The 24,285-nt window shown below is 46.6% G+C and overlaps 1 protein-coding gene across 1 annotated transcript in view; it reads right to left on the bottom strand.

Moving 5' to 3' along the window:
- Positions 1-18,965: 18,965 nt before the first annotated feature.
- The window catches only part of MBD2 (methyl-CpG binding domain protein 2), a 59,977-nt gene continuing 54,657 nt past the window's right edge, over positions 18,966-24,285 (bottom strand). The window contains exons 6-7 of the mRNA XM_048504589.1: positions 20,300-20,441; positions 18,966-19,978 (exon numbers count right to left, since the gene is read on the bottom strand). Coding sequence (XP_048360546.1) covers positions 20,315-20,441 — 127 coding nt within the window. The 3' untranslated portion in view covers positions 18,966-19,978; positions 20,300-20,314. The remainder of the gene's footprint in view (positions 19,979-20,299; positions 20,442-24,285) is intronic.

Raw genomic sequence — 24,285 nt, forward strand, 5'->3', positions numbered from 1 at the left:
CTTGCTTGCTTGCTTGCTTGCTTGCTTGCTTGCTTTATTCGATTTGATAAACCGCCCTACCCCCCGAAGGGCTCAGGGCGGTGTACAACAGCAAATAACAAGACAGTAAAACAAATCAAATAGCACCAATTAAAACAATGCAAAACCTTAAAACTATTAAAACTATAGCAACAGTAACCTATAAAAAATTAATAATAATAAAAGGTGTCTGGGATCAAACCCCAGTGGACAAACCCTGAGCGGGAGGGGGCAGGCAGATGGTCAGATATATAGCCAGTGCACGGGCAATAAAAGAGGGGCAGGCTCAGCGGCCGGCCCCCCCAAAAGCCCGGTGGAACAACACAGTTTTGCAGGCCCTGCGGAACTCTCCGAGGTCCCGCAAAGCCCTAACTGCTGGAGGAAGAGCGTTCCACCAGGCAGGGGCCAGGGCATTAAATGCCCTGGCCCACGTGGAGGCCAGCTGCATCATGGAGGGGCTGGGGACTAACAAAGGAATCTGAAAAGGGACTAACAAACTTTCCCCCTTCCTCTCTCCACAACAGACACCTTGTGAGGCAGGTGAGGCTGAGGAAGTTTGGAGAGAACCATGACTGGCCCAAAGTAACCCAGCAGGCTTCATGTGGAGCAGTGGGGAATTGAACCCAGTTCTCCAGATTGGAGTCCGCCACTCATGGGCCAAAGCATGGGATCAAAGCTAGTTCACCAGAGAAGCAGAGAACGAAACCTGGCCCTCCAGATTAGAGACCACCACTCTTAACCACTATGCCATGTTGAGGAACCTCAGAAAGTTATAATGTCATATAGTCCAAATGACTCCAAAGCAGTCATTAACTTCAGAACTGATCTATATAATCAGTTATATAGAAGAAGAAGAAGAAGAAGAAGAAGAAGAAGAAGAAGAAGAAGAAGAAGAAGAAGAAGAAGAAGAAGAAGAAGAAGAGGAGGAGGAGGAGGAGGAGGAGGAGGAGGAGGAGGAGGAGTTTGGATTTATATCCCCCTTTCTCTCCTGCAGGAGACTCAAAGGGGCTGACAATCTCCTTGCCCTTCCCCCCTCACAACACACACCCTGTGAGGTGGGTGGGGCTGAGAGAGCTCAGAAGAGCTGTGACTAGCCCAAGGTCACCCAGCAGGCGTGTGTGGGAGGGCACAGGCTAATCTGAATTCCCCAGATTAGCCTCCACAGCTCAGGTGGCAGAGCTGGGAATCAAACCCGGTTCCTCCAGATTAGATACACGAGCTCTTAACCTCCTATATAATCTATATAATCTGGAGAACAACTGTAATTCCAGGAGATGTCTAGGCCCTTCTGTGAGGTTGGTAACGCTAGTACAGGAGCGAGGTAGAAGGTTATTGAAAGGTAGGAGGGGAAGTGAAGAGGAAAGGGTGAGTTTGTTTACCTGTCTCAGAGGGTAACCACATCAATGTGAATTAGAACAGCCTGACTCAAGTCCAGTAGCACCTTCGAGACCAATAGGATTTTCAAGGTACAGGATCTCCAGAGTTAAACCTCCCTTCCTCAGATACAATATGAGATCTGGAAAGAGAACAGCCAGTAAGTTTTGAAGGGCTTACAGCTTTGAAGGGGGGGGGGGGGGGCTTCCAACAGTAAGTGTAAAAGTGTTCCCGTCTAGAATAGATGGTTTCAGCAGGGGGCTAGAGTGGCTGCAAGGGTGACCAGAGTTTATAGTCAAAGGAATCTGGAAGATACCCCTCTCTTAGGAACGAGGGATGCTCCAACAATCAGAAATAAGGAACTGCTTTTGGCGGAGCTGTTTGGCTGTTGGTGACCACTTCAAAACTGTTTGCTGAGTTTCACTTTCATGTGTTCAAACACTACAGTACAACACAATTGGCAGCCTTCCATCCATGGGCATTCATTCTGCTGAGAGTCTTATCTTCCTCCTTCCCCGCAGACCTGTTGTTGCTGCACACTCTGAACAGTGATTTATGTGTCATATTCTTACCATTTTGTGTATTGTCGAAGGCTTTCACGGCTGGATTCAACTTTATTTGAAAACCCTGAAATTCTGGACAATTTGGAAGGTTGCTATGTCAGACTGCACAGGGAGGCCCTTGAAATTCACAAATACCAAGACAACTTCAACAAGAAAGAAGAGACTCTGAGAATTAGCAAAGCTTGGCTACCAGTACTTAAAAACACCAGAAGCAAAGGCCAAGGGCCTGCTAAGTTCATGGACAATGGACTCCACCCAGACACAGGATTTGTATTCACCAATACTGCTGCTGCTGCTGCAGGGAATGCAAATGAGACTACAAATGTAAATGGCCTGATAACCCCACCCGCAATACAATGCACTCAACCACATCTTTGCATAGCAAGTTCCACCCAAACACATACTGATTGGTTCTGGTGGGTTTTCCAGGCTGTGTGGCCATGGTCTGGTGGATCTTGTTCCTAACATTTCGCCTGCATCTGTGGCTGGCATCTTCAGAGGTGTATCACAGAGGGAAGTCTGTTACACACTGTGTAACAAACTTCCCTCTGCGATACACCTCTGAAGAACCAGTTGAAGAACTGGTTGAACGCACCAGAACCAGTTGAATCCAGCCGTGAAAGCCTTCAACTTACTGATTGATTCCCTACCCTGGGACATGGACAATATATACACCACTATTATGAATATTTCTGCTCCCTATTAACTGTATGCTGCTATTTCTTTTAATCTGTATTAATAACTGTGCTTTTTATATAATTTTTAACTTTTTGTACCTTGCTGGTCAATGACCGTAAATAAACTGACTGACTATACACCACTAAACATTCCCTTCTCACTAGACACAGTGTGTAACAGACTTCTCTCTGTGATACACCTCTAAAGATGCCAGCCACAGATGCAGGCAAAACATTAGCAACAAGATCTACCAGACCACGACCACACAGCCCAGAAAACCCACAACATCCACTCACCATTTTGTGTCGATGTCCGTGCTGTTTAGGTTATTTTGCAACCATGCATTTTGGCACAGCCTTTTGCGGGCTGTCGTCCTCCTCCCCTATTTTATTCAATCGTCTGACTCAACCATTCATGACTCTGAGGAGAAACGTCGCTTATTGCATTTGCAGAAATTAACAGGCCTTGGAAACTGAGGGCCTTTATGGAGTCAATCCCTCTTATGTTGGGTGTTCCTCTTTGCCTGCTGCCTTCAACTTTTCCAAGCATGGTTGCCTTTTCCACTGACTCTCATAATACGGACAAAGTATGATAGCCTCAGTTTGGTCATTTTAGCTTCTAAGGATTGTTCAGTCTTGATCTAGCCTAGAACCCACTTCTTTGCTTTTGGTCTGTTTTGTTTTTTGGCAGTCCACAGTATCCGTCACTCTCTCTTCCAACACCACATTTCAAAGGAATCTACTTTTTACCTGTCAGCTTTCTTCACTGTCCACTTTTTGTACCCATTCGCAGTAATAGGGAATACTATGGTACGAATTAACTTGATCTTGGTTGATGGTGACTTAAATTAAGTCATGATCATGATATTCATCACTGAAAGCCAATAATCTTCGGAGAACGCCCTGAATTCTTGGCTGTTAAGGATTCATATGAGATTTCTGAGATTTTCTCTGGGCTGCTGTTCTTTTAATTATCCTTCCTTTCTTCTTCCAGTTTCACTGGTTGCATCTTTTTCTTAGGCCACTGTTACGATTGTGGTGTTTTTGAATCTATTGTTTGTTACTTGTTCTTGTCGCAAGAGGGTTTAGCTGCTGCTTTTCATTTTGTAGCAAAACCCACTCATCAATTATTTCACTCTAATGATAATGTTAGAAGTATTATAACATTACAATAATAAAAATACAATCACGGATAGTGACCAATCAATTCAACAGCCAAGTGAAAAACGGTGCTTAAAATTTTCCTGCCCCCTCCCAGTAAGAACTGATAATTAGTTATTGATTCAGGAATGCTGCAGCCACAAAAAAAATAATTAATCAAGGTGTGAATAAGGGAATAATTACAGGAGGAATCAGAAGTTTCATTTAATAGGACTGACTTCCATGTACACATACGTCCCGTGTGTTCCTGCATTGCAAGGGGTTGGACTTGATGGCCCTTGGGGTCTCTTCCAGCTCTATGATTCTATGATTCCATATAGCTGAAGAATTTTCCCTATAGGGGAATGAACACAACAGGGTCTTTGCATGAAATATAACACCACATTAAGTGCCATGTGGAAGCACAGTTGCAATTCTGTTTGAAGCTCAGCAACTGAGCCGTGCAAAGTGTCCTAGTGTGAAATGAGCTTAAGGCCCATGGCCAAACATTCTTCAAGTAAGTTACTACGAACATTTTTCAAATTGCAATGAACGGAATCATCACGTACCAGAGAGGAGACCAAAGCAGAATGTGCTACCGGCTCCGGCGTGATTTCCATCCACCATGTATCATTTTCATGAGACATTTAGAGTAAAAGTTATCAGAATTTTATACTCTCAGTCCATGGAATTGAATAACAATTACCGCATTTTTATTATTCCGGTTTGATTGTGATAATGAGAAAAAATTAAGATAATTACTGTGAGATGTTTACCAATGCCGTCATTGCCCCCTGGCGGTTTGGGTCTCAGGCAAGATGCCGCACCAAGATGAAATTATTTAAGTGTTGATCCTCTTTTTCAGGGAAAAAAAAATTAGACAAGATGGTGGGGGGGGCAGGGAGAGATAAGCATTAATATGTTGGGTGTATCCAACCTTTTGGGGCAGGCAGAGTTTATAAATCAATTCGAGGTAGGAAACGGACTGAATTGCAAAAGATGGCCGGTCCATTTCAAATATCCCCCCCCCTTACTTTCATCCGCCCCCCTTTGTGACTTTGGTGACTTTGTTTTTGCATCAGTTTCTCTGTCCTTACGTTGAATTTTTCTCATTAAGAAGAACATGTCACTCTGTGTAATTCTTGCATTAATTGCATAGCAATGTCATAAAAGGAACAAAAGGCCCAGCGACTACATCGAGGCGGGCTGCGACGGATGGTAATGATGCCACGCAAACGTTAAAAGAATAAAACCGGTCACGTTGGTTCACTCCTAATTGCACGGTCGTTGTGCGTGATTAGAAAAAAAGGGGGGGACTAAAAGGTACAGCAAACTGGACATGCCTCAATTCTGAAATTAATTTTGGAAATCCCGAGTGACACATCAAAGGATTCCTGCCGCCTCAACATGGAAATTACCTCAGGCTTTTCTGTCTTCAATTTCAGAACGCTTAAGAAGTGGTTAGCCGGGTGCCCAACTTCAAGTAAACAACACAGGCTACAACAGCATACAAGTGAGCAGTCAAAGAAGGCTTCTAGCCCTTTGAAAGATTTCCCCCCCTTAGGGACGGTGCAAATTTCTTCATGAATGTGCTCAGTGCTCAAAAGCCTGTTTGGTTTGTGACAAACTGCCATGAACACCTGACAGACAGGTTTATATCAGGTAGTAAAACTGTTCACGAACAACAGCCATTATCATCACTATGGATTATGAAGATGAACACCAAAGGGTAGGATTTATTAAAACACAGTATTTATGACTGATTCATGTGTTCTATATGATAGGGTCATTGAGCAGCCATCGGTTGGTGTGGCTCATCTGGCATCGACTAGAGCAGGGGTCGGCAACCTGCAGCTCTCCAGATGTTCGTGGACTACAATTCCCATCAGCCCCTGCCAGCATGGCCAATCGGCCAATCTGGCAGGGGCTGATGGGAATTGTAGTCCATGAATATCCGGAGAGCCACAGGTTGCAGACCCCTGGACTAGAGCATGGACCTTTTCCATTGTGGCTCTAGCTTCCGGCTGTCAACCTCCAGGTGATCTTCTGCTGTTACAACTGATCTCCAGGTGACAGAGATCAACTCACCTGCAGAAAACGGCTGCTTTGGACTTGATGACATTGTACCTCCTGGAAGTTGCTCTCCTCCCCAAATCCCACCCTCCTCAGGTATTTCCCAGCCCTGAGCTGGCAACTCTAGCTCCCTGAGGAGGTGAGAGAGGACCTCTCCTTGAAGATCTTCAGGAGGTGTGGCAAAGCCATTACATGTCTGAAGCTCCGCCCCCTCTTTGTGGTTTTTTTTGTATGTTAAGTGTTTTTTATTTTTGGCCTGAAGGAGGCGCAGTTTTTAAGCTAGCAGCACCAAAATTTCAGGTATTTGTTGGGAGACTTTCCTGATGATACCACCCAGGTTTGGTGAGGTTTGATTCAAGGACACCAAAGTTATCGACTCCCAAAGGGGGTGCCCCATCCCCCATTGTTTCCAATGGAAGCTAATAGATGGGGGCTACACATTTGAGGGTCCATAACTTTGGCCCCCATGAACCAAACTTCTCCAAACCTGGGTGGTACCATCAGGAGAGTCTACTACTGGTACCACCCAGGTTTTGTGAAGTTTGGTCTAGGGAAGATTGACTTCCACTTTTATTAATGTTATTAACGTATGTGCGCCATCTTTGGCCTAGTGTGACTTTGCTAGACGATATCAATTTCATGTGACCTTCATGTGAATTTCACAAGCATTAAATTTTAAAAAAAGAAATTCCTTCTGATCATTTTGAAATGGTGTCACAAACAGTGGGAGAAACTTCTGTTGTCTAGGCAGGAGAGGAGGAGCGAGAAAACCAAACAAAAGCCTAGCACATCTCTTTTGCCTCCCCTGCAAAGCACACTTTGAGAACTTTCAGAAGTCATGGGGATTCTCTGGTTTTACAGCATGGTGAGTTCTTAAAAGGGGAAAACGTGTGCATAACTGAGAATCCAACCTGGAGGGAATGTACGCTCTATGCCACAGGTGTCAAACTCGTGGCCCTCCAGATGTTATGGACTACAGTTCCCATGATCCTCTGCCAGCACGATGCTGGCAGGGAATGATGGGAACTGTAGTCCATAACATCTGGAGGGCCGTGAGTATGACACCTATGCTCTATGCAAAGGAGACTACAAGTGCATAAATGGCCTCCAACTGAACTGAAAGTTGGCTGGAAGAAAAGACACCAGCAGGGGCATACTCAGCCATCTCTATCTGGGAGCTTCTTCCAACACAATGGTCTGCCCCAGTCTGTTTCTCCTGGAAGTTTTTGAAGAGTTTTCTGGAAGCAACAGGAATACCCCAGGCACCAGCTGTTAACTCCGGGGTCCCCTTGTTTCCTTCTACACATGAAGGTGTAACGGTCACCTCCAGGTTAGACTATTGTAACTCGCTCTACGCGGGCCTTCCCTTGCGTTTGATCCGGAAACTGAAGCTGGTCCAGCATGCGACGGCTCGCCTGCTCACAGGGGGCGCCTATCGTGATCACATCCAACCTGTGCTGCGCAGTCTGCACTGGCTCCCAGTTGAGTTCCGAATCATCTTCAAGGTGTGGGTGTTAACCTTTAAGGCCTTACGCGGCCTGGGACCCTCGTATCTTCGGGACCGCATTACCCCATATGTCCCTACTCGGCCCCTGCGTTCAGCAGAGGCCAATTTACTGGTGGTTCCTGGCCCCTCAATGATGCGGCTGGCCTCCACTCGGGCCAGGGCCTTTTCTGCCTTGGCCCCTGCCTGGTGGAACACTCTCCCTCCAGCTGTCCGGGCCCTGCGGGATCTTGGTGAATTCCGCAGGGCCTGTAAGACTGAGTTGTTCCACCGGGCTTTTGGAGTGCCCAGCCGCTGATTAGGTGCCCCTTCTACTCTATTCCTCCGGTTTTCAGAGTCCCCCTGTCATCTAGGGGACCCACTTTTGTTACTGTCTTGTTCCCCCCTTTTTGGGAGGGTTTAATCTGGGGTATTGCTGATGCCATTTTACTGAATTACTGCTGCGTTTTAAATATTTAAACTTTTAAACTTACATTTTAATTTAATGGGGTTTTCTTTATATACTGTATATGGAAGCCATGTTGTACACCGCCCAGAGCCCTTTGGGGATTGGGAGGTATAGAAATCCCATAAATAAATAAATAAAATAAATAAGGTGTTGCCAGGAAGCAGCCAGATTCTTCTGCCAGCGTCTGCAGACCACATTCTCCTGGTTAACCTGGGATTCAGGAGAAGTGGGGTGGAGGGCAGAGCAACCCAGAGGACAATCAGAATACGGGAAATTCACTTATTTCTTCATATCAGAGGCATTGCCTTTAGCTTAATTTGCCCTTGATGTTATTAATAAGTACCTGAATCTGGCAGCTAAGAGATGTTGCTGTGCCCAGAATGTGATTCCTGATTAGCTCAGATCTCTTGAGGAGGAAAGAAATGGGGAGGGGGGGATACCTGCCAAAATGGCAAACCTGATGCAAGCCATCAAAGGGGGGGGGGGGGAAGGTTAAGAACTTGTAGCAACAAAGTTGAGTGGTAGTATTCACCACCGAAATTATCGTTTGGAGATTAAATTCAAACCTGGAGAATATTAGGTTGCGATAGACCTGTCAAGAGGCAGGAGAATTCGGTCACCGAACATAGTTAGAGAAACAAAGTTTCATTTCTGGGGTGCTGTGTGGTTTCGGGGCTGTATGGCCATGTTCTAGCAGCATTCTCTCCTGACATTTCGCCAGCCTCTGTAGCTGGCATCTTCATTTCAGTTGCATTAAATACTCACAATAGTTAGTTCTGGGTATCAATTGCTAGGTGAGATATCTAAGAGGACTTGCGATCGCAGGCATCCGATAAAGATCTGTAAATCCATTCAGCAAAAAGAACCATTTTTAAAAAACACGTGTTTAATTGAAATTAGACCAGTCTTTTATTTGTACGACTTCAAATGTCGGCAACAGGTGGCTGGCCATCAAGCGAGGGGGAGGACAAGGTATTATTGCAAGGAATTGTTCAGAAAAGTGCCTATTTTGTGATTAGGACAAAAGAAGAAGAATCATGATTGAAATGTAGACCGGCTGTCACGTTTCAAATAGCACCCATTGTTAAAGTTACAGTGACCTCTAGTGGCTCATTCTCGTCATTTTGTTAAATATTATAGTTTCTGAATCAAGGTTTCTGAGCTCAGATAGACTCTAAGTCTTCTGGGCAGTTTGGTTTACATCAGAGCCCACTCTCCAAACCCTGGTGCCACGGAACTGAAATCTAGCTCTTCTACTGCAGAGGAACATGGCTGCCCACCTGAAATAGGATTAGGATTCCTGTCTCTGCTGATGTCATTTCTGGCCTGTTCCTCGAGGTTTCCCTTTACAAAGTGGGAACACATTTTTTTTCAGAAGAAGAAGAAGAAGAAGAAGAAGAAGAAGAAGAAGAAGAAGAAGAAAGATCCACCTGCTCTTAACCACTACACCACGCTGGCTCTCTAGAAACCAGGAGGGGAAAATCTCCCAGTGAGACTTGTGGCACATATTAAGTGGTGCATGTTTGTAACTAGGAGAACATGACTTGTGCATCTCAAATGAAGAGATGAGATAATTAAGTGATAATTGTCTTTTTTTTCCCCCCTTAGGGAAAGATAAATGGCTCAACAATAAACAACAAGGCCACAGGCTGAGCTGCTGATTCACAAGCAGTTTACCTCCTAGCTTGGAAACCTAATGATCTGTTATACTTCAGCGGCAATGCTAATTATTATTACAGCTGTTTATGTAATTGCTGACACTTCAGCTAGAGGAAGAAGAAACATCTAATAGGTCATCCCATCGCTTCTCATTGACAATGCTGGATCATTTCCCAACGCATTAAAAACCAAATTTTCATTGAAAATTAGAACATCCAAATCCTAAACACTTAGATGGTGGGTTAAAGGGCTGCCGAGTCAAGAGCCAGAGTGGTATAATGGTTAAGAGCATGTGAACTTTGACCTGGAGAACCAGGCTTGATCCCCCACTCCTCCACCCGAGGCGCGGACTCTTATCTGGTGAACTGGATTTGTTTCCCCACTCCTACAATCCTGCTGGGTGACCCTGGGCCAGTCTCAGTTCTCTCAGAACTCTTTCAGCCCCATCTGCCTCTCAAGGTGTTTGTTGTGGGGAGAAGAAGAGAAGAAGTCTGTAAGCTGCTTTGAAATGCAAGCTCCTCTTACGGTGAACCTGTGGCAAGGCCGGCATGAGGCGTGGGTTCTGCAATTCTAATCCAACAGCATGGGACACATCCACTAAAAACGGTCTAGCTTTGCGCAATACATAGGAAGATAATGAACCTGTTTATACAGGCTAAAAAGGCAGAAGAAAATTGCTGAGAAAGTGGAATAAATTCAGTTCTCCTTGAAACATGAACACCACCAGAGCTGACCTTTATTCTCCGAACAGCATCACACATGTTGTGGACTTCCAGGATGTTCTATGTTATCGCAAGATAGAGGGTGAGCCCGTTTGGCTATTCCTATTCAGGATCTTGTTCATTTTCAGTCTGCTGCCTTGTATTTGTGAAAGATTACACTTTTATGGCCCTGTATAAACTCACATGTTTCTGCATATATACAGACAGAAAGCCTGAGGGTAATATTTCGGAGGGTTTCCTTGCTATTGTGATGAGATAATTAATCTCTGGTCGCTCAGTTCTGGTCGCCACATCTCAAAAAGGACCTCGAAGAGATAGAGAAAGTGCAGAGAAGGGCAACGAGGATGATTGAAGGATGGGAGCACCTTCCTTATGAGGAGAGGCTGCAGCGTTTGGGACTCTTTAGTTTGGAGAGGAGACGTCTGAGGGGGGATATGATTGAAGTCTATAACATTATGCATGGGATAGAAAATGTTGACAGAGAGCATTTTTTTCTCTCTTTCTCACAATATTAGAACCAGGGGGCATTCATTGAAAATGCTGGTGGAAAGAATTAGGACTAATAAAAGGAAACACTTCTTCACACAACATGTGATTGGTGTTTGGAATATGCTGCCACAGGAGGTGGTGATGGCTACTAACCTGGATAGCTTTAAAAGGGGCCTGGACAGATTTATGGAGAAGTCGATCTATGGCTACCAATCTTGATCCTCCTTGATCTCAGATTGCAAATGCCTTAGCAGACCAGGTGCTCAGGAGCAGCAGCAGCAGAAGGCCATTGCTTTCACAGATCCCATGCATGTGGAGCTCCCAAGGGCGGGACTCCTGGTGGGCTTAAACTTCGCGGAAGTAGCAGGAATGCTGGACTCCTCAGAGATGGACTCTGGTCTGATCCAGCAGGCTAGTTCTTATGTTCTTATGTTCTTGTGTGTGTGTGAGTTACTCTACACATCCTTTTTTGAGAGGTGGGCCCCAGACAACCAATCAGAGCTGTCGGTGGGCCCACTCACGATGGTGGCTTCTGTGAAGGCAGGAGAGAGTCTAGATGAATCCTCTAAAGGCAGCAAAGGAGTCACTTATGTCCCACCTCCCCTCTATGCCTCCCAGCCTCACTCTCCTGACTTTCACCTTGCAGTCTGCTCTCTGCACACAGCATTTACTCCTGTGTGCTTGAGAGGACACACATGGCGTGAGTTTGCTGCCGTTTTCCCATGCCTCCGCTTCTGTAGCAGGATGTATTAAAATGAAGGACAAGATTGCCCATGGGAACAGTGGGAGAGACTTGAAGACCCGTGCCCAGAGGTGGGATCCAACAGGTTCTCACCAGTTCCCGAGAGTGGGCTACTCATTATTTGTGTGTGCCGAGAGGGGGTTAGTAATTGGGTCTGCTTTTCCGTTAGAAATTCCATTAGGTCCAAAAATCATAAAGTCCTGTTGTTTCCTACGTGGCTGGCTAGCGAAGGTAGAAAACGGGATAATTCTCCCTGTTGGGCTGTTTTAAAAACATGTTTTAGAAATATGGTCAAGTTCCTTGTTTAAGGAACGTATCCTTCTTTTGATTTCTAGAAACAAAATTAAGTATTTGAAAGTATTAAGTATTTGACCGGCAGTCAATTAGAGGAGAAGTAGTTGTTTCTGTTGGCAGTAGACGATAAAACTTGCTATAATGAGTTTCAATTATGGACAGAAAGATACCAGCTGGAAATTAGGAACTTTTTTTTTACAGTAAGAGTTTTTTACAGTAAATGGGAAATTATTAATGCCCCGCCCCTGGAATGCCCGGCCACGCCCCCGGAATGCCCCACCCAGCCCCATTGGTGCTACGCCACTGTTTGAATCCCACCACCATGGGAACCTGTTACTAACATTTTTGGATCCCACCACTGCCCGTGCCACACTTACCTTAGCTGGTGGGAGCCTGCCACAGGCCACCTCTCGGCCTGGCGGGTGGGGCTGAGGGGAGGGGTGTGGGGGCGATTCTCTGCCTCCCACGTGACCAGCTGGTGTGTGCCCAGGGACATGTGACCAGTGGTGGGATTCAAATAATTTAACAACTGGTTGTTTACAAGCACCATTTTAACAACTGGTTCTGACGAAGTGGTGAGAACCTGCTGAATCCCACCACTGCATGTGACCCCCACGTGTCCCCGTGAGCGCTCCACCCCTGCTGTCCGCTACACAATGCTGGTTCTCAATACTGAAACTGGAATTTCTGACCTCATGGAATATGAGGTTTAGCTGCATTTGTGAACCTGGAGCTGCGTTCAAAACTTAACAAAAACAAACGTTTTTAAAAATGTCAGCGCACTCCCTGCAGTTAAGAAAACAGAACAAGCATTCATGGGTAGCATAATCGGAACCACAAAAGCTAAACAAGCATTCATGGGTAGTATACACAGGACCATGCACGGCATTAGAATTACCTGATGGTCACTTCTGACGCCACTGTTACCTACATGCACCTTTACAAGGTAAGCATGGAGAAATAATAGGGCTGTGGTGGGATTTGTTTCTCTTTTCCTCCCCATGAAGTCTGCTGGGTGACCTTGGGCTAGTCACAGTTCTCTCAGAACTCTCTCAGCCCCACTTTGAGGGTTCTTAAAGGTAGACTAAGGCGGGTTATAAAAACCAACTCTTCTTCTTCTTCTACAGGAAATGGCAGCCAACCTGTCCGACACAGTTGCCTGGTAAATTGTGGACCTGTCTGTCAGAAGGGCGTAACATTTCCCCCAGGAGGGTTGGAGTCACCCTGTACGATGTGGAGTGGTACCAGCTCAACTCGGGTCATGAGCAGAGCTTTGATTGCAATATTGCAGCTCAACCCTCTCTGCTAGGGGACTCCTCAGTAGAAGTACTTCGTACCAGTACATAAATAGTCATCCTTTCAAGTCAAGTTTCTCTGTTGGGATGAACAGTGCCTCCGCAGTGCCTTTTCTGGTCAGGTAACTAGCGTGTGTATATTGGGAGGGGAGTGAGTTTCCTCTCTTTCGGCACCACGATGATCCTGATCTGAATTGAGCTCCAAATACATTATTCACAGTACTTGTCTGATCAGCAGCATCTGTCATAGGATGGGACGGGACCCAGGGGAAATGTCCCAGTAGTTAGATCCACAGTCTCTGCCACTTTATATCCCATTGACTTTTGTGAAGAGCTTACCAGAGGTGAAGAAGAGCAGCTTTTAGTCCTCAAGAGACATGAATCTGTTCTGTTCTCCAGGATCTTTCAATGATATTCAGCTAATGCACGAGGATAAGAAGTCATAAGAACATAAGAAAGAGCCTGCTGGATCAGACCAGAGTCCATCTAGTCCAGCACTCTGCTACTCACAGTGGCCCACCAGGTGCCTTTGGGAGCTCACCTGCAGGATGTGAAAGCAATGGCCTTCTGCTGCTGCTCCTGAGCACCTGGTCTGCTAAGGCATTTGCAATCTCAGATCAAGGAGGATCAAGATTGGTAGCCATAGATCGACTTCTCCTCCATCAATCCGTCCAAGCCCCTTTGAAGCTATCCAGGTTAGTGGCCATCACCACCTCCTGTGGCAGCCTATTCCAAACACCAATCACGCATTGCTTGAAGAATGTGACTGGTGGCGTAGTGGCGTAGGAGGTTAAGAGCTCGTGTATCTAATCTGGAGGAACCGGGTTTGATTCCCAGCTCTGCCGCCTGAGCTGTGGAGGCTTATCTGGGGAATTCAGATTAGCCTGTACACTCCCACACACGCCAGCTGGGTGACCTTGGGCTAGTCACAGCTTCTCGGAGCTCTCTCAGCCCCACCTACCTCACAGGGTGTTTGTTGTGAGGGGGGAAGGGCAAGGAGATTGCAAGCCCCTTTGAGTCTCCTGCAGGAGAGAAAGGGGGGATATAAATCCAAACTCTTCTTCTTCTTCTTCTTTTATTAGTCTTAATTCTTCCCCCCAGCATTTTCAATGGATGCTCCCTGGTTCTAGTATTGTGAGAAAGAAGAGAAAAATTTCTCTCTGTCAACATTTTCTACCCCATGCATTTTCTACCCCAAAGTCCAGGCTTTGGCACAGATTATGAAATCCAGTTGCTGAGTTTAAATATGACAGACAGCACACTGTTGGAAAGCGAAACACTACTACGCCAAATGAGCGTGTTCGGATGAATGAGTCGCACCTGCCGTTCAACATCGTCACACCATCACGCATGATACATCCTCATCTCTTTCGAATGGCGTCAACTCCTAGCTCACACCCAACCCATCTTCCCAGATCATTTCTTTGCCGAGCATAGGAGTTGTCATTTAATGCTCTCCCTGTCACTGCTCAATGCGTGTCTAACGGGCTTCCACTTGTGTCTCTTTAACAAGAATGAATTACCCAGCGCAGGGGAGGCAAACCCAGGAAGCCAGGTTGCTTTTCCAGACGGTAGGAGTCCGATGATCAATGGCTTATTTGGAAACAACTTAGCCCAGGAGAGACTGCTAGGAACGGCGGGCCCAAGATAAACGGCTCCGGCAGCGGGAGTTCAATGCACATTATTATAAAGCCACTAGAATCTATTCGCCACTGTGTCTTAATGGGTGGCTGTTATGAAAAATCACTGCGCAATGAGCATATCTTCTTTGCGACCCAGAAATCTTGAAAGGCTCATCAGACGCGGCCTCGACTATATCGATGGGTTTCCTGTGCACCAGCGTACACAATCAGCTTTGCGCCCACTTTAGCCATCTGCAAGCTTGATTAAAATCGGCAAAAGTCTTCTGGGAAGTTGTTTGGAGAGGGAATCGGGTGCAAAGCCTGGACCGGAAGAACAATTGAAGTCGCCAAGCAAATGCCCTACTCTAAAGTAACAGTGGTCCTGATTTTCATGAATACAACAGTCTTAGGGATATTGCAGGAACAGGATTTTATTATTTAGAGCACGGGTGTCAAACTCGCGGCCCTCCAGATGTTATGGACTACAGTTCCCATCATCCCCGCGAGTTTGACACCTGTGATTTAGAGACATTCTCTTATAACAATGGTACCAGCATCGAAGAGGGAGCAAGCTTGTTTTCTGCTGCCTCAGAGACTAGGACACAGAGGGGTGGATTCAAGGGGCAAGAAAAGAGATTCCACCTCAACATTAGGAAGAACTTTCTGACTGTCAGGGCTGTTAAACAGTGGAATTCACTGCCCCGGAGTCTGATGGAGTCTCCTTTGGAGTCTCCATCCAGCCTTTAAACAGAGGCTGGATGAACATATGTCGGGAGTGCTTTGATCGTGTGTTCCTGCATGGCAGGGGGTTGGACTTGATGGCCCTTGGGGCCTCTTCCAACTCTATGATTCTATGAGCATGGTGTACTGGTTAAGGTTCCGGAATAGAACATAGAAGATCCAGGTTCGAATCCCCACACTGCCATGGAAGCTTGCTGGGTGACCTTTGACCAGTCACATACTCTCAGCCTTGACCTTGGCTAGTATTTGGATGGTAGATCGCAAAGGAATACCAAAGTGACAGGCAGTGGCAAACCACCTCTGACCAACTCTTGCTTTCAAAACACTATGGGGTTGCTCTAAGTCAGCAGTGACTTGGCGGCAAAAAAAAAGGAATTGGAAATTTATTTACTGCATTTATAACTTGCCTGTCGCACTGAAACGTAAGCAGATTACACAGCGCAAGGTGGTAGCAGTCCATACACAAAGGGACATCTAATAAGCACAGCTTTAGAAGAGTAACCTCATCAGTCTGCAGCCAAAAAGATTAATTCAAGTTCAGTAGCATTTTAGAGACCAACAACATTTTTGAGTTAAAAGCTTTCGAGCTCCTGCATGATGAAAGAAACATGAAAGAAACATCTCAAATGCTTGCCCTGAAATTTTTGGTCTCTGAAGTGCTACTGGACTTAAATCTAGCTCAGCCAGACGAAGTTTTATTTACAGTCAACGAACAACAATTAAAGTATACATAAGACAAACACATTGCATTTTGGATGCTTGATCACAACACTATATCTAATCCAGCTAATTTAATTTAAAAGCAATATGGTATACGTCAGTGATGGCGAACCTATGGCATGGATGCCAGAGGCGGCACTTGGAGCCCTCTCTGTGGGCATGCGCACACAGAGTTCATCATGTGGGGGGCGGAAAATCACCCCCCCCCCCACACACACACACACACATCTAGGCTGACTGGGCCACTAAGCACGACGTGCGTGCACCGCGGTGAGCAGGGAGGACTCGGCTGGTGGGCCTGGTGCCTGTGCTCTAAGTGGCTGCTGCCCGAGGGGGGGTGCAGAGGAGGCAGAGATGCTAGAGAGGCACAGAGTGGTGCGCACGGGACTTGCTGGAGGCTAGAGCAGGCTGGCCCCTGCTCGAGCGGGTGGGGTGGAGGAAGAGGGAGCCAACCAGTTTTTTCTAAACTAAAACCTCAGCATTCAGGTTAAATTGCCGGGTTGGCACTTTGCGATAAATAAGTGGGGTTTGGGTTGCAATTTGAGCAGGTCTCAAAAAGGTTCACCATCACTGGTATACGTCTAATTTAATTTCAGTTCTGTCCTGTTAAATTACGGTGAAATTTATCAACTATTACACAGAACTTTGCCACCAATTTAGTAATTTGTGGTGATTTGTCAATTAAAAGCTTACAAATTTTGGCTGACTCAAAGAGACCACAGCTCTTATTCAACAGGGAACCAACTTTTAGATCGAGTCTCACTATGAAAGGTACATCTTTTTTTAGGAGGGAAAAAATTATCTTCTGTGAATTTTGTCCAGTTCTTTTATTAAAGCCTTCATAAGTGGCGACAACTGCCTCTTCGGAGCCATGGTTCAGCTGTACAATATCTGCGTGGCATACAGAAGGTCCCTGAATCAACCCCCCAGGATCTCCAGATAAAAGGATCAGGCAACGGGTGGCGTGAAAAATCCGTGAACGAGACCCGACAGACCTGCAGCCAGTCAGACTAGTACCGTGGTGGCGAACCTTTGTCACTCCAGATGTTATGGACTACAATTCCCATCAGCTCCTGCCAGCATGGCGAATTGGCCATGCTGGCGGGGCTGATGGGAATTGTAGTCCATAACATCTGGAGTGCCAAAGGTTCGCCACCACTAGACTAGTAGATGGTAGTGACCTTGGTAGATCTACGGTCTGACTCAGGCCCTTTCCGCACGGGCCATTTAACCCGGGGCAGGGCAGGAATTTACAGTGTTTTGGGTGGGAACTTTGCACAACTTCCGCCCCTAATTTGGCCCTGCCCTGGGTTCAATGGTTGAACCCGGGATATCCGAGAATTGCGCTATCTGCAATTCTTTTACAATATTCCGGGTTGCGGCCACGCCTATGCGAAGGGCCCTGGGTGGGAAGCGCTGCTTTTAAGCGCGCTTCAAAAAAACTCACCTGCTCTTCTGCGCAGCTCCGCAAGAGAGGATGGCCGGCCTTCCAACCTTCGAGGTGTTGCCACGGCCACACGGGGCCTGTCCCCTCAACCCTGCGGAGCTGTGCAGGGGAGAGAAGATGGGTTTTTAAAAATCCACAAGCCGCAGCAGCTCCAGGTCCACCTGCATGGAAGCGTGCAAACAGCCCTGGGGCTGCACCGGGATCATATATCCTGGTTTGCACCCGCGTCCCCAGCCCATGCGGAAAGGGCCTCAGTAAAACGCAGGTACAATTGATCAGAACGAAGGGCAGCCATTAGGGATACTAGCTCCAAGTGGGACCTGGGGATCTCCTGGAATCACAGTTCATCTCCGGACTACAGAGATCAGCTCCCCTGGAGAAAAATTGATACTTTGGAGGGTGAACTATGGCCCTTTCCCCACTCACCTTTGTCCGAGGGTTGCTGCGTGCAATTCCCAGCGCGTGCAATTCGTGGTGCGCGTCCCGACTTCCCCACAACCCCATTTCAAAAGGTGCCAGGAATTACGCGCGCTGAGGGGGCACGAGAGAGGCAGCGTTGGGGCGGCTGCGTTCTCGTCGCCCCTTAAGTGGGGAGTGCAGCTGGACCCCGCGCTACTTGAGGAGAGTAGCGTGGGGCTTAAGGTAAGTGGGGAAAGGGCCTCTGAGGCGTTGTAGCTCACTGAGGTCGCTAACCTTCCCAAGCTCCACCTCCAAATCACCAGGAGTTTCCAGACCTGGAGATGGCAGCTGTTTCCCTCACACTCCCTGTTAGTATCCAGGAGGGACCTGACAACTCTAATCACCACCAAGTCAGGTATTATGAGGCAGAGAAAAAAACTCCTCCCACTTAACTCTCTGTATTCATAACGCTTCATCATTTCCTGACTCCAGCTCCGTCTCCATCTGCTCTGCCTCCCCAGTGCCGCGTTTTAAAGTACCAAATAGCTTAGCTTTTCTCATAGGGGCTGCATTCCAAGTCTTTGATCATTCCAGTTTCCCTTTTGTGGTCCCTGGGCACTTCCGCACATGCAGAATAATGCACTTTCAATCCACTTTTAATGCACTTTGCAGCTGGATTTTACTGTGCGAAATAGCAAAACCCACTTGCGAACAATTGTGGAAGTGGATTGAAAGGATGATGGAGGATGATGATGTATGAGTCTGAAATTGCATGAGTCTGAAATTGTATGAGTCTGAAATTGTGTGCATCGAGGAATGCTGCTGTAAATTTCGTTGTGCGTGCACAATGACAATAAAATGCTTATGCTTATGCTTATGCTTATGAAAGTGCCTCATTCCGTACGTGCGGAAGGGCCCTCCATTTCAGACTGGCAATGTGATGTCCCCAGCCATAAGTTGGATCCCAAAAACCCCCAAATCAAATCAAATACAAGTTGCATGACTGACAAGGATGCCAACAGTGACCACACTACAGTGTTTGATTAATTATACAGAAGATGTCATTTGCAAAGTGCTGGACACTCTTTATTAGGATCATCCTCACAACAACCCTGTGAGGTAGGTCATTGATACCCATTTTATAAATGGAGAACGGAGGTCAAGAGACCGTTGCCCAAATCCAGCGTGGGAGAGCCAAGCTCTCCGCAGATGCCCATCCACTGTGCATCCAGTTTCTCACTGAACTTAGTGGATGCCCGTGGTGCAAGCGCAAAAGGACATCATTCCAACAAAATACAGCTGGATTGGAGGCATCATTTCAAACCCAGGTTTCCTGGGACCATACTGCTCACTAGATTTTAAATTATTTGGGTCCATGATCAACGTTACTATTAAATGAACCTGGGCACGTACAACGCACCAACTTGCATTCAGTCTAGTGCATCACAGATTAAAAACGTTAATTGCTCCGAATATAATTATTTATTTCTCTTTCCAGAATGACAATGGGACAATGTACAGATGCTTTCATTCAAGTGCAGTATAAAATCTTTTTATATATATTTACACACACTCCACACTTATTGTGAGTATTTTTTTTAAATCGGGGAAACCATCCTGATCCGTTACTACAAGCACGCACTCGCGCACACATACACAAAAAGAAACAAACACTCCCCACTCCCTCAAAAAAAATATTTAGTGCTAGCAATAAAGTTCCAGCAGAACTGAAATTTGGCATCAAAAAAACGCCACTTTGTTTCTTTTCTTTCTTTTTTTTAGGAAATTGTTTGACATTATCCAAAAGAGAGAGACGTTTAAAGTCGTAAGACACAAAATAAAGTTGGGGTTTTCCTTTTCTCTTTTTTTTGAAGAAGATATATACATCAAAAAAATAAGAGCCAAAAAAAAGGCCTTGGTTTTTAATGCTATTAGAAAGCTATATAATGTACATGAGTCCTCTTCTTTTCAACGGGGAACCAACAAGGGAACAACGGAAAAAAACGCACCAGATTCCAGAATTTCCGCCGGGGATAATTCGGTTTAAGTACCTGTGGGGTAGAGGAAATGGTGAGAAAGGGTTTTTTGTTGTGTTTTCCAGTCTCAGAAACTATTTTTAAAAATACTATACAGTTTTTATTCTTACAGTTACAATCTCTACCCTGTATTCACAATGAAGTCTGAAAGTGGCGTAGGAGGTTAGGAGCTCGTGTATCTAATCTGGAGGAACCGGGTTTGATTCCCAGCTCTGCCGCCTGAGCTGTGGAGGCTTCTCTGGGGGATTCAGATTAGATACATGTTGTCATCATTTGGATGGCCCTTGTGTCCAATCATGTCGTCGTCGTTTGGAAGCTCTGAGGCCTGGACCATACCTGATTCTTGGTTTCTTATGCTTCTTCATGGTCCATCTCGACCTCCTCCAAATCAGCAGGATCTCCTGTTTGTGACAAGATGTCCGCCATGAGTGCTTCCTCGAGCTTTTTGCGCACCTGGTGCACTCGCTCCTCTTGTTTCCTGGGGAATAATTCAGAAACCCACGTTTGAAAGTGTAAGAGTGTAAAAACTGGCAGCCTGGCCCTGAATAGTCTAGGTTGGTTGAATCTCTAAGCAGGGTTGGCGAAGCAGGATTAGCCCCGGTTCGTTCTTCGATGAGAGACCACCAGGGAAGTCCAGTGTTGCTATGCAGGTTCGAGATCTGACAACATGATTGCTCTCTTTAAGTATTTGAAGAGCTGTCCCTTAGAAGAGGGCAGCGAGCTGTTCCTGTTGACCCCAGATGATAGGACTCACAATAATGGGTCCAAATTAAGAGCTAAAAGGTTCCAATCGAGGGGGAATTGGGGGAAATTGAGGGGGAAATTTTACAGTAAGAGCTGTGCAACTGTGGAATCAGCTGCCTAGGAAGGTAGTGAGTTCCCCCACATTATTATTATTATCATCATCATCATCATCATTATTATTATTATTATTATTTATTAAATTTATAGGCCGCCTCATCCCCGAAGGGCTTGAGGTGGCTCACAGTATGGCTGTTCTCTAAGACAGCAAATCAATACAACATAAAACTTAAACCCATTAAAACTTAAGCAGCAGTTACTAACAATAAATATAGATTAAAACAACAGAGGTTGTTTAAAACAGGCGCCCGATCTGAAGGCCAAAAGAAAGGGAGGGAGTAGGCAGGGCCCGCGATGGAATCAGGGCCCAACCAAGATGGAAAAAACAGGCAGCCTCAGTTTCAGTTTCAGTGGGGGGCGGTGGTACCGCGGCCAGCCCCTCCAAAAGCCCAGTGGAATAGCTCATTCTGTTGGTGGCCCCGCGGAACTCACTAAGGTCCTCCGTGAAACTGACAGCCACAGCTGGTAGTCTTTCTAAAGGAACAGCTGGACAAAACACTGGTCTTAGGATTACCATGCCTTGGATCTGCAACCTGTAGCTCTCCAAATGTTAATGGACTACAAATCCCATCTTCAGCCTCTTTCGCTTGAACGGGCCTACCAGTCCTAGCTTTAAACTGATCTGGAGGGCCACAGGTTGCAGACCCCTGGTCTATGCTGATCCTGCATTGGACAGGAGGTTGGACTAAATGGCCTGTATGGCCCCTTCCAGCTCTATGATTCTATGACTTGCAGTGGCCAAGATCCTGGGGCACTGAGCTACCGCGCCTGGCATGCCACTAACTGGGGTTCAGCTGAGAGTCAAAGCAGGCAAAACTTTCTCCTCTGCCGTCCGGCTCCTGCCTGCGTCAGCACATAAGAATCGGTGATGCTCAGAAATAAGCCCCCCGAATGGTCTTTTAAAATGTCAAGCATCTTAAAGGCTTCGGGGCAGATAATGCCTCTAAAGCTACAGCAGATGCATCCCAGCTTGGAAGCGGCCGAGTGACCGATTTATTCCCGAAGCTTTCAAGCTGAGCTGGTGCCGAGGCTGCGAACGCACCCAAGGAAAAGCCTATCACTAAATAATAAAGGTGGCTCACGGGCCTGTTTACAAAGATTTTACTTCGGCTTTGCATGGAGAGCACAGCACTGGGCTGGACGTTAGCAGTGCTCGAAAAGGTGCGTGGGGGGGGGGGAAATGTCAGCGCTGACGAATGAGACTTACTGTTAAGTGGAAGGTAAGCAATGTCAGGGAACCTCAATGAGAGACAACTTGATGTAAAGAGTGCCCAATAGATTGGGAGGGAGGGAGGGAGGGAGGGAGGGAGGAAGTGAAAGAGAGAGGGAGGGAGGGAGGGAGAGAGGGAGAGAGAGAGGGAGGGAGGGAGGAAGTGAAAGAGAGAGGGAGGGAGGGAGGGAGGGAGAGAGAGAGGGAGGGAGAGAGAGAGGGAGGGAGGGAGGGAGGGAGGGAGGGAGAGGGAGGGAGGGAGGGAGGGAGAGAGAGAGAGGGGGGAGGGAGGGAGGGAGAGAGAGGGGGAGTGGCTACACCTGACTTATGGTGACCCTGTAGAACCGTGGTGGCGAACCTTTGGCACTCCAGATGTTATGGACTACAATTCCCATCAGCCCCTGCCAACATGGCCAATTGTAGGGGCTGGATCAGAGCAATGATTCACCTAGTCTTGCACTGTGATTCCCAGGGGCCAACTGAATTCCTCTGGACCACTTACAAGCAGGCAACTAAAGGACTTTTTCTGCTCTTGCCCCCCAACAAGGGTAAAGTGCCTTGGAACAGGAGGGCTCTGTTGAGCAGACAGACTCCGCCCTCTGTGGATTTGTCTCTTTCTTGTCATCGGGTTTTGGCCAACTTACGCTGCCCCCCACTTACGCCAAAGGCAAGACATGTTCAGAGGGGGTCACCATCTTCTGCCTCTGTGCAGTGACCCTGGACTTTCTTGATGGTCTCCCGTCCAAATACTGACCAGGAACAACCCTGCTGATCTTCCAGGATCTGATGACCTGGATCTAGTCTGGCCTATCCAGACCAGAGTGAATTTCATAGAATCATAGAATTGGAAAAGACCCAAAGGGCCATCAAGCCTAACCCACTGTCATGCAGGAATACACAAAGCACGCCCAACAAATGGCTATCCAGCCTCCATTGAAAAACCTCCAAAGAAGGACTCTCCACCACCCTCCGAGGCAGCATATCCAACAGCCCTTACCATCCAACAGCCCTTACCATCCAACAGCCCTTACCATCCAACAGCCCTTACCATCCAACAGCCCTTACCATCCAACAGCCCTTACCATCAGGAAGTTCTTCCTAATGTTTAGGTAAAATCTCTTTTGCTATCTAGTTCCCTCTGAAAACCATCTAAGACAGTGGCCGTGGCTATGTCCTGAGGAGGTTAGTTCCACCAGTTACTTAGGCACTGGATGGATAAGTGTTTTCCTTTTTCCATCCTGGACTGTCGATCTACTTCATTGGATGTCTCTCAGTTCTCTTATTTTAGGAGGTTAAACTGAGTACACCTACCCAGAGTGTGCTTCGAAATGAACAACAGCCAAAATACAGGTCCCCTGCAAAATAGCAGTTTCACCTCTCGTAAATGTGGCTTCAACTATGTCTTCCCCCACGTAACCGTACCAGAGAGAGGCTCCAGGTCATAAAATCACGATGCCGACCGGTGCTCAAAGGAACTACGTTCAAGTGGGGATGGAGGACGGCAAGTTAAATAAGAACTCCAGGACTGGAGTGAATGAGTTTCCCATTAAAGTGTTCAGTTTGATTTCTTATGCTAATTTGAAAAAGCCGCAGCGAGGGAACAGAACCATGATGATAGGCAATTGAATCAACAGCGGCTCCTGCCTGTGCAATGCCGTACCATATGAAAGAGAGAGAGAGAGAGAGAGAGATGTGATATAAAAACAACCAGGAAGGGCAGAGGTGGTTTGCCAAAGCGATGAAACCTTGGAAACTCTATTTTTCTGACTATTTGGCTTCTGGGGAGAGTGACAGAGGACTGTGATTCAATAGTGCCCTCTGCTGGTAGGAGTGGGGCATTTCAACCATTCAAGCACATAACACCGGATTTTATGAGTTCTCTCACTCCTGCTGGAGGCAGTAATAATAAGGGGGGAAAGCCATGCTGTGTTAACTTTTTATGCTTCCATTACACCGTACAGGACATAGCAAAGCTGAAAAAATGCTTAGCGCCGAACTTTAAAAAAGATGCTGCAGCCTATTATTGTCAAAATAACTTTCAACAGGGAAGAGAAGGATTTGGGGATTTACGACATCAAAAGCCGCCTCCCCTCCCTCCCTCCCTCTCGAGTTCAAACAGTTCTAAGGCTGTTCCATATTCAACGAAACTTTTACCTACATCGTTAAAATATGTTTAGGCAAGCTCTCTCCCTTTATTCGGATTAAGCAAATGGCTTGTAAGAGCTTCGGCAGAGAGAGATAAAAATTTGTG

Source organism: Sphaerodactylus townsendi, linkage group LG07 (genome assembly GCF_021028975.2).
Source record: "Sphaerodactylus townsendi isolate TG3544 linkage group LG07, MPM_Stown_v2.3, whole genome shotgun sequence".
Taxonomy (NCBI): domain Eukaryota; kingdom Metazoa; phylum Chordata; class Lepidosauria; order Squamata; family Sphaerodactylidae; genus Sphaerodactylus; species Sphaerodactylus townsendi.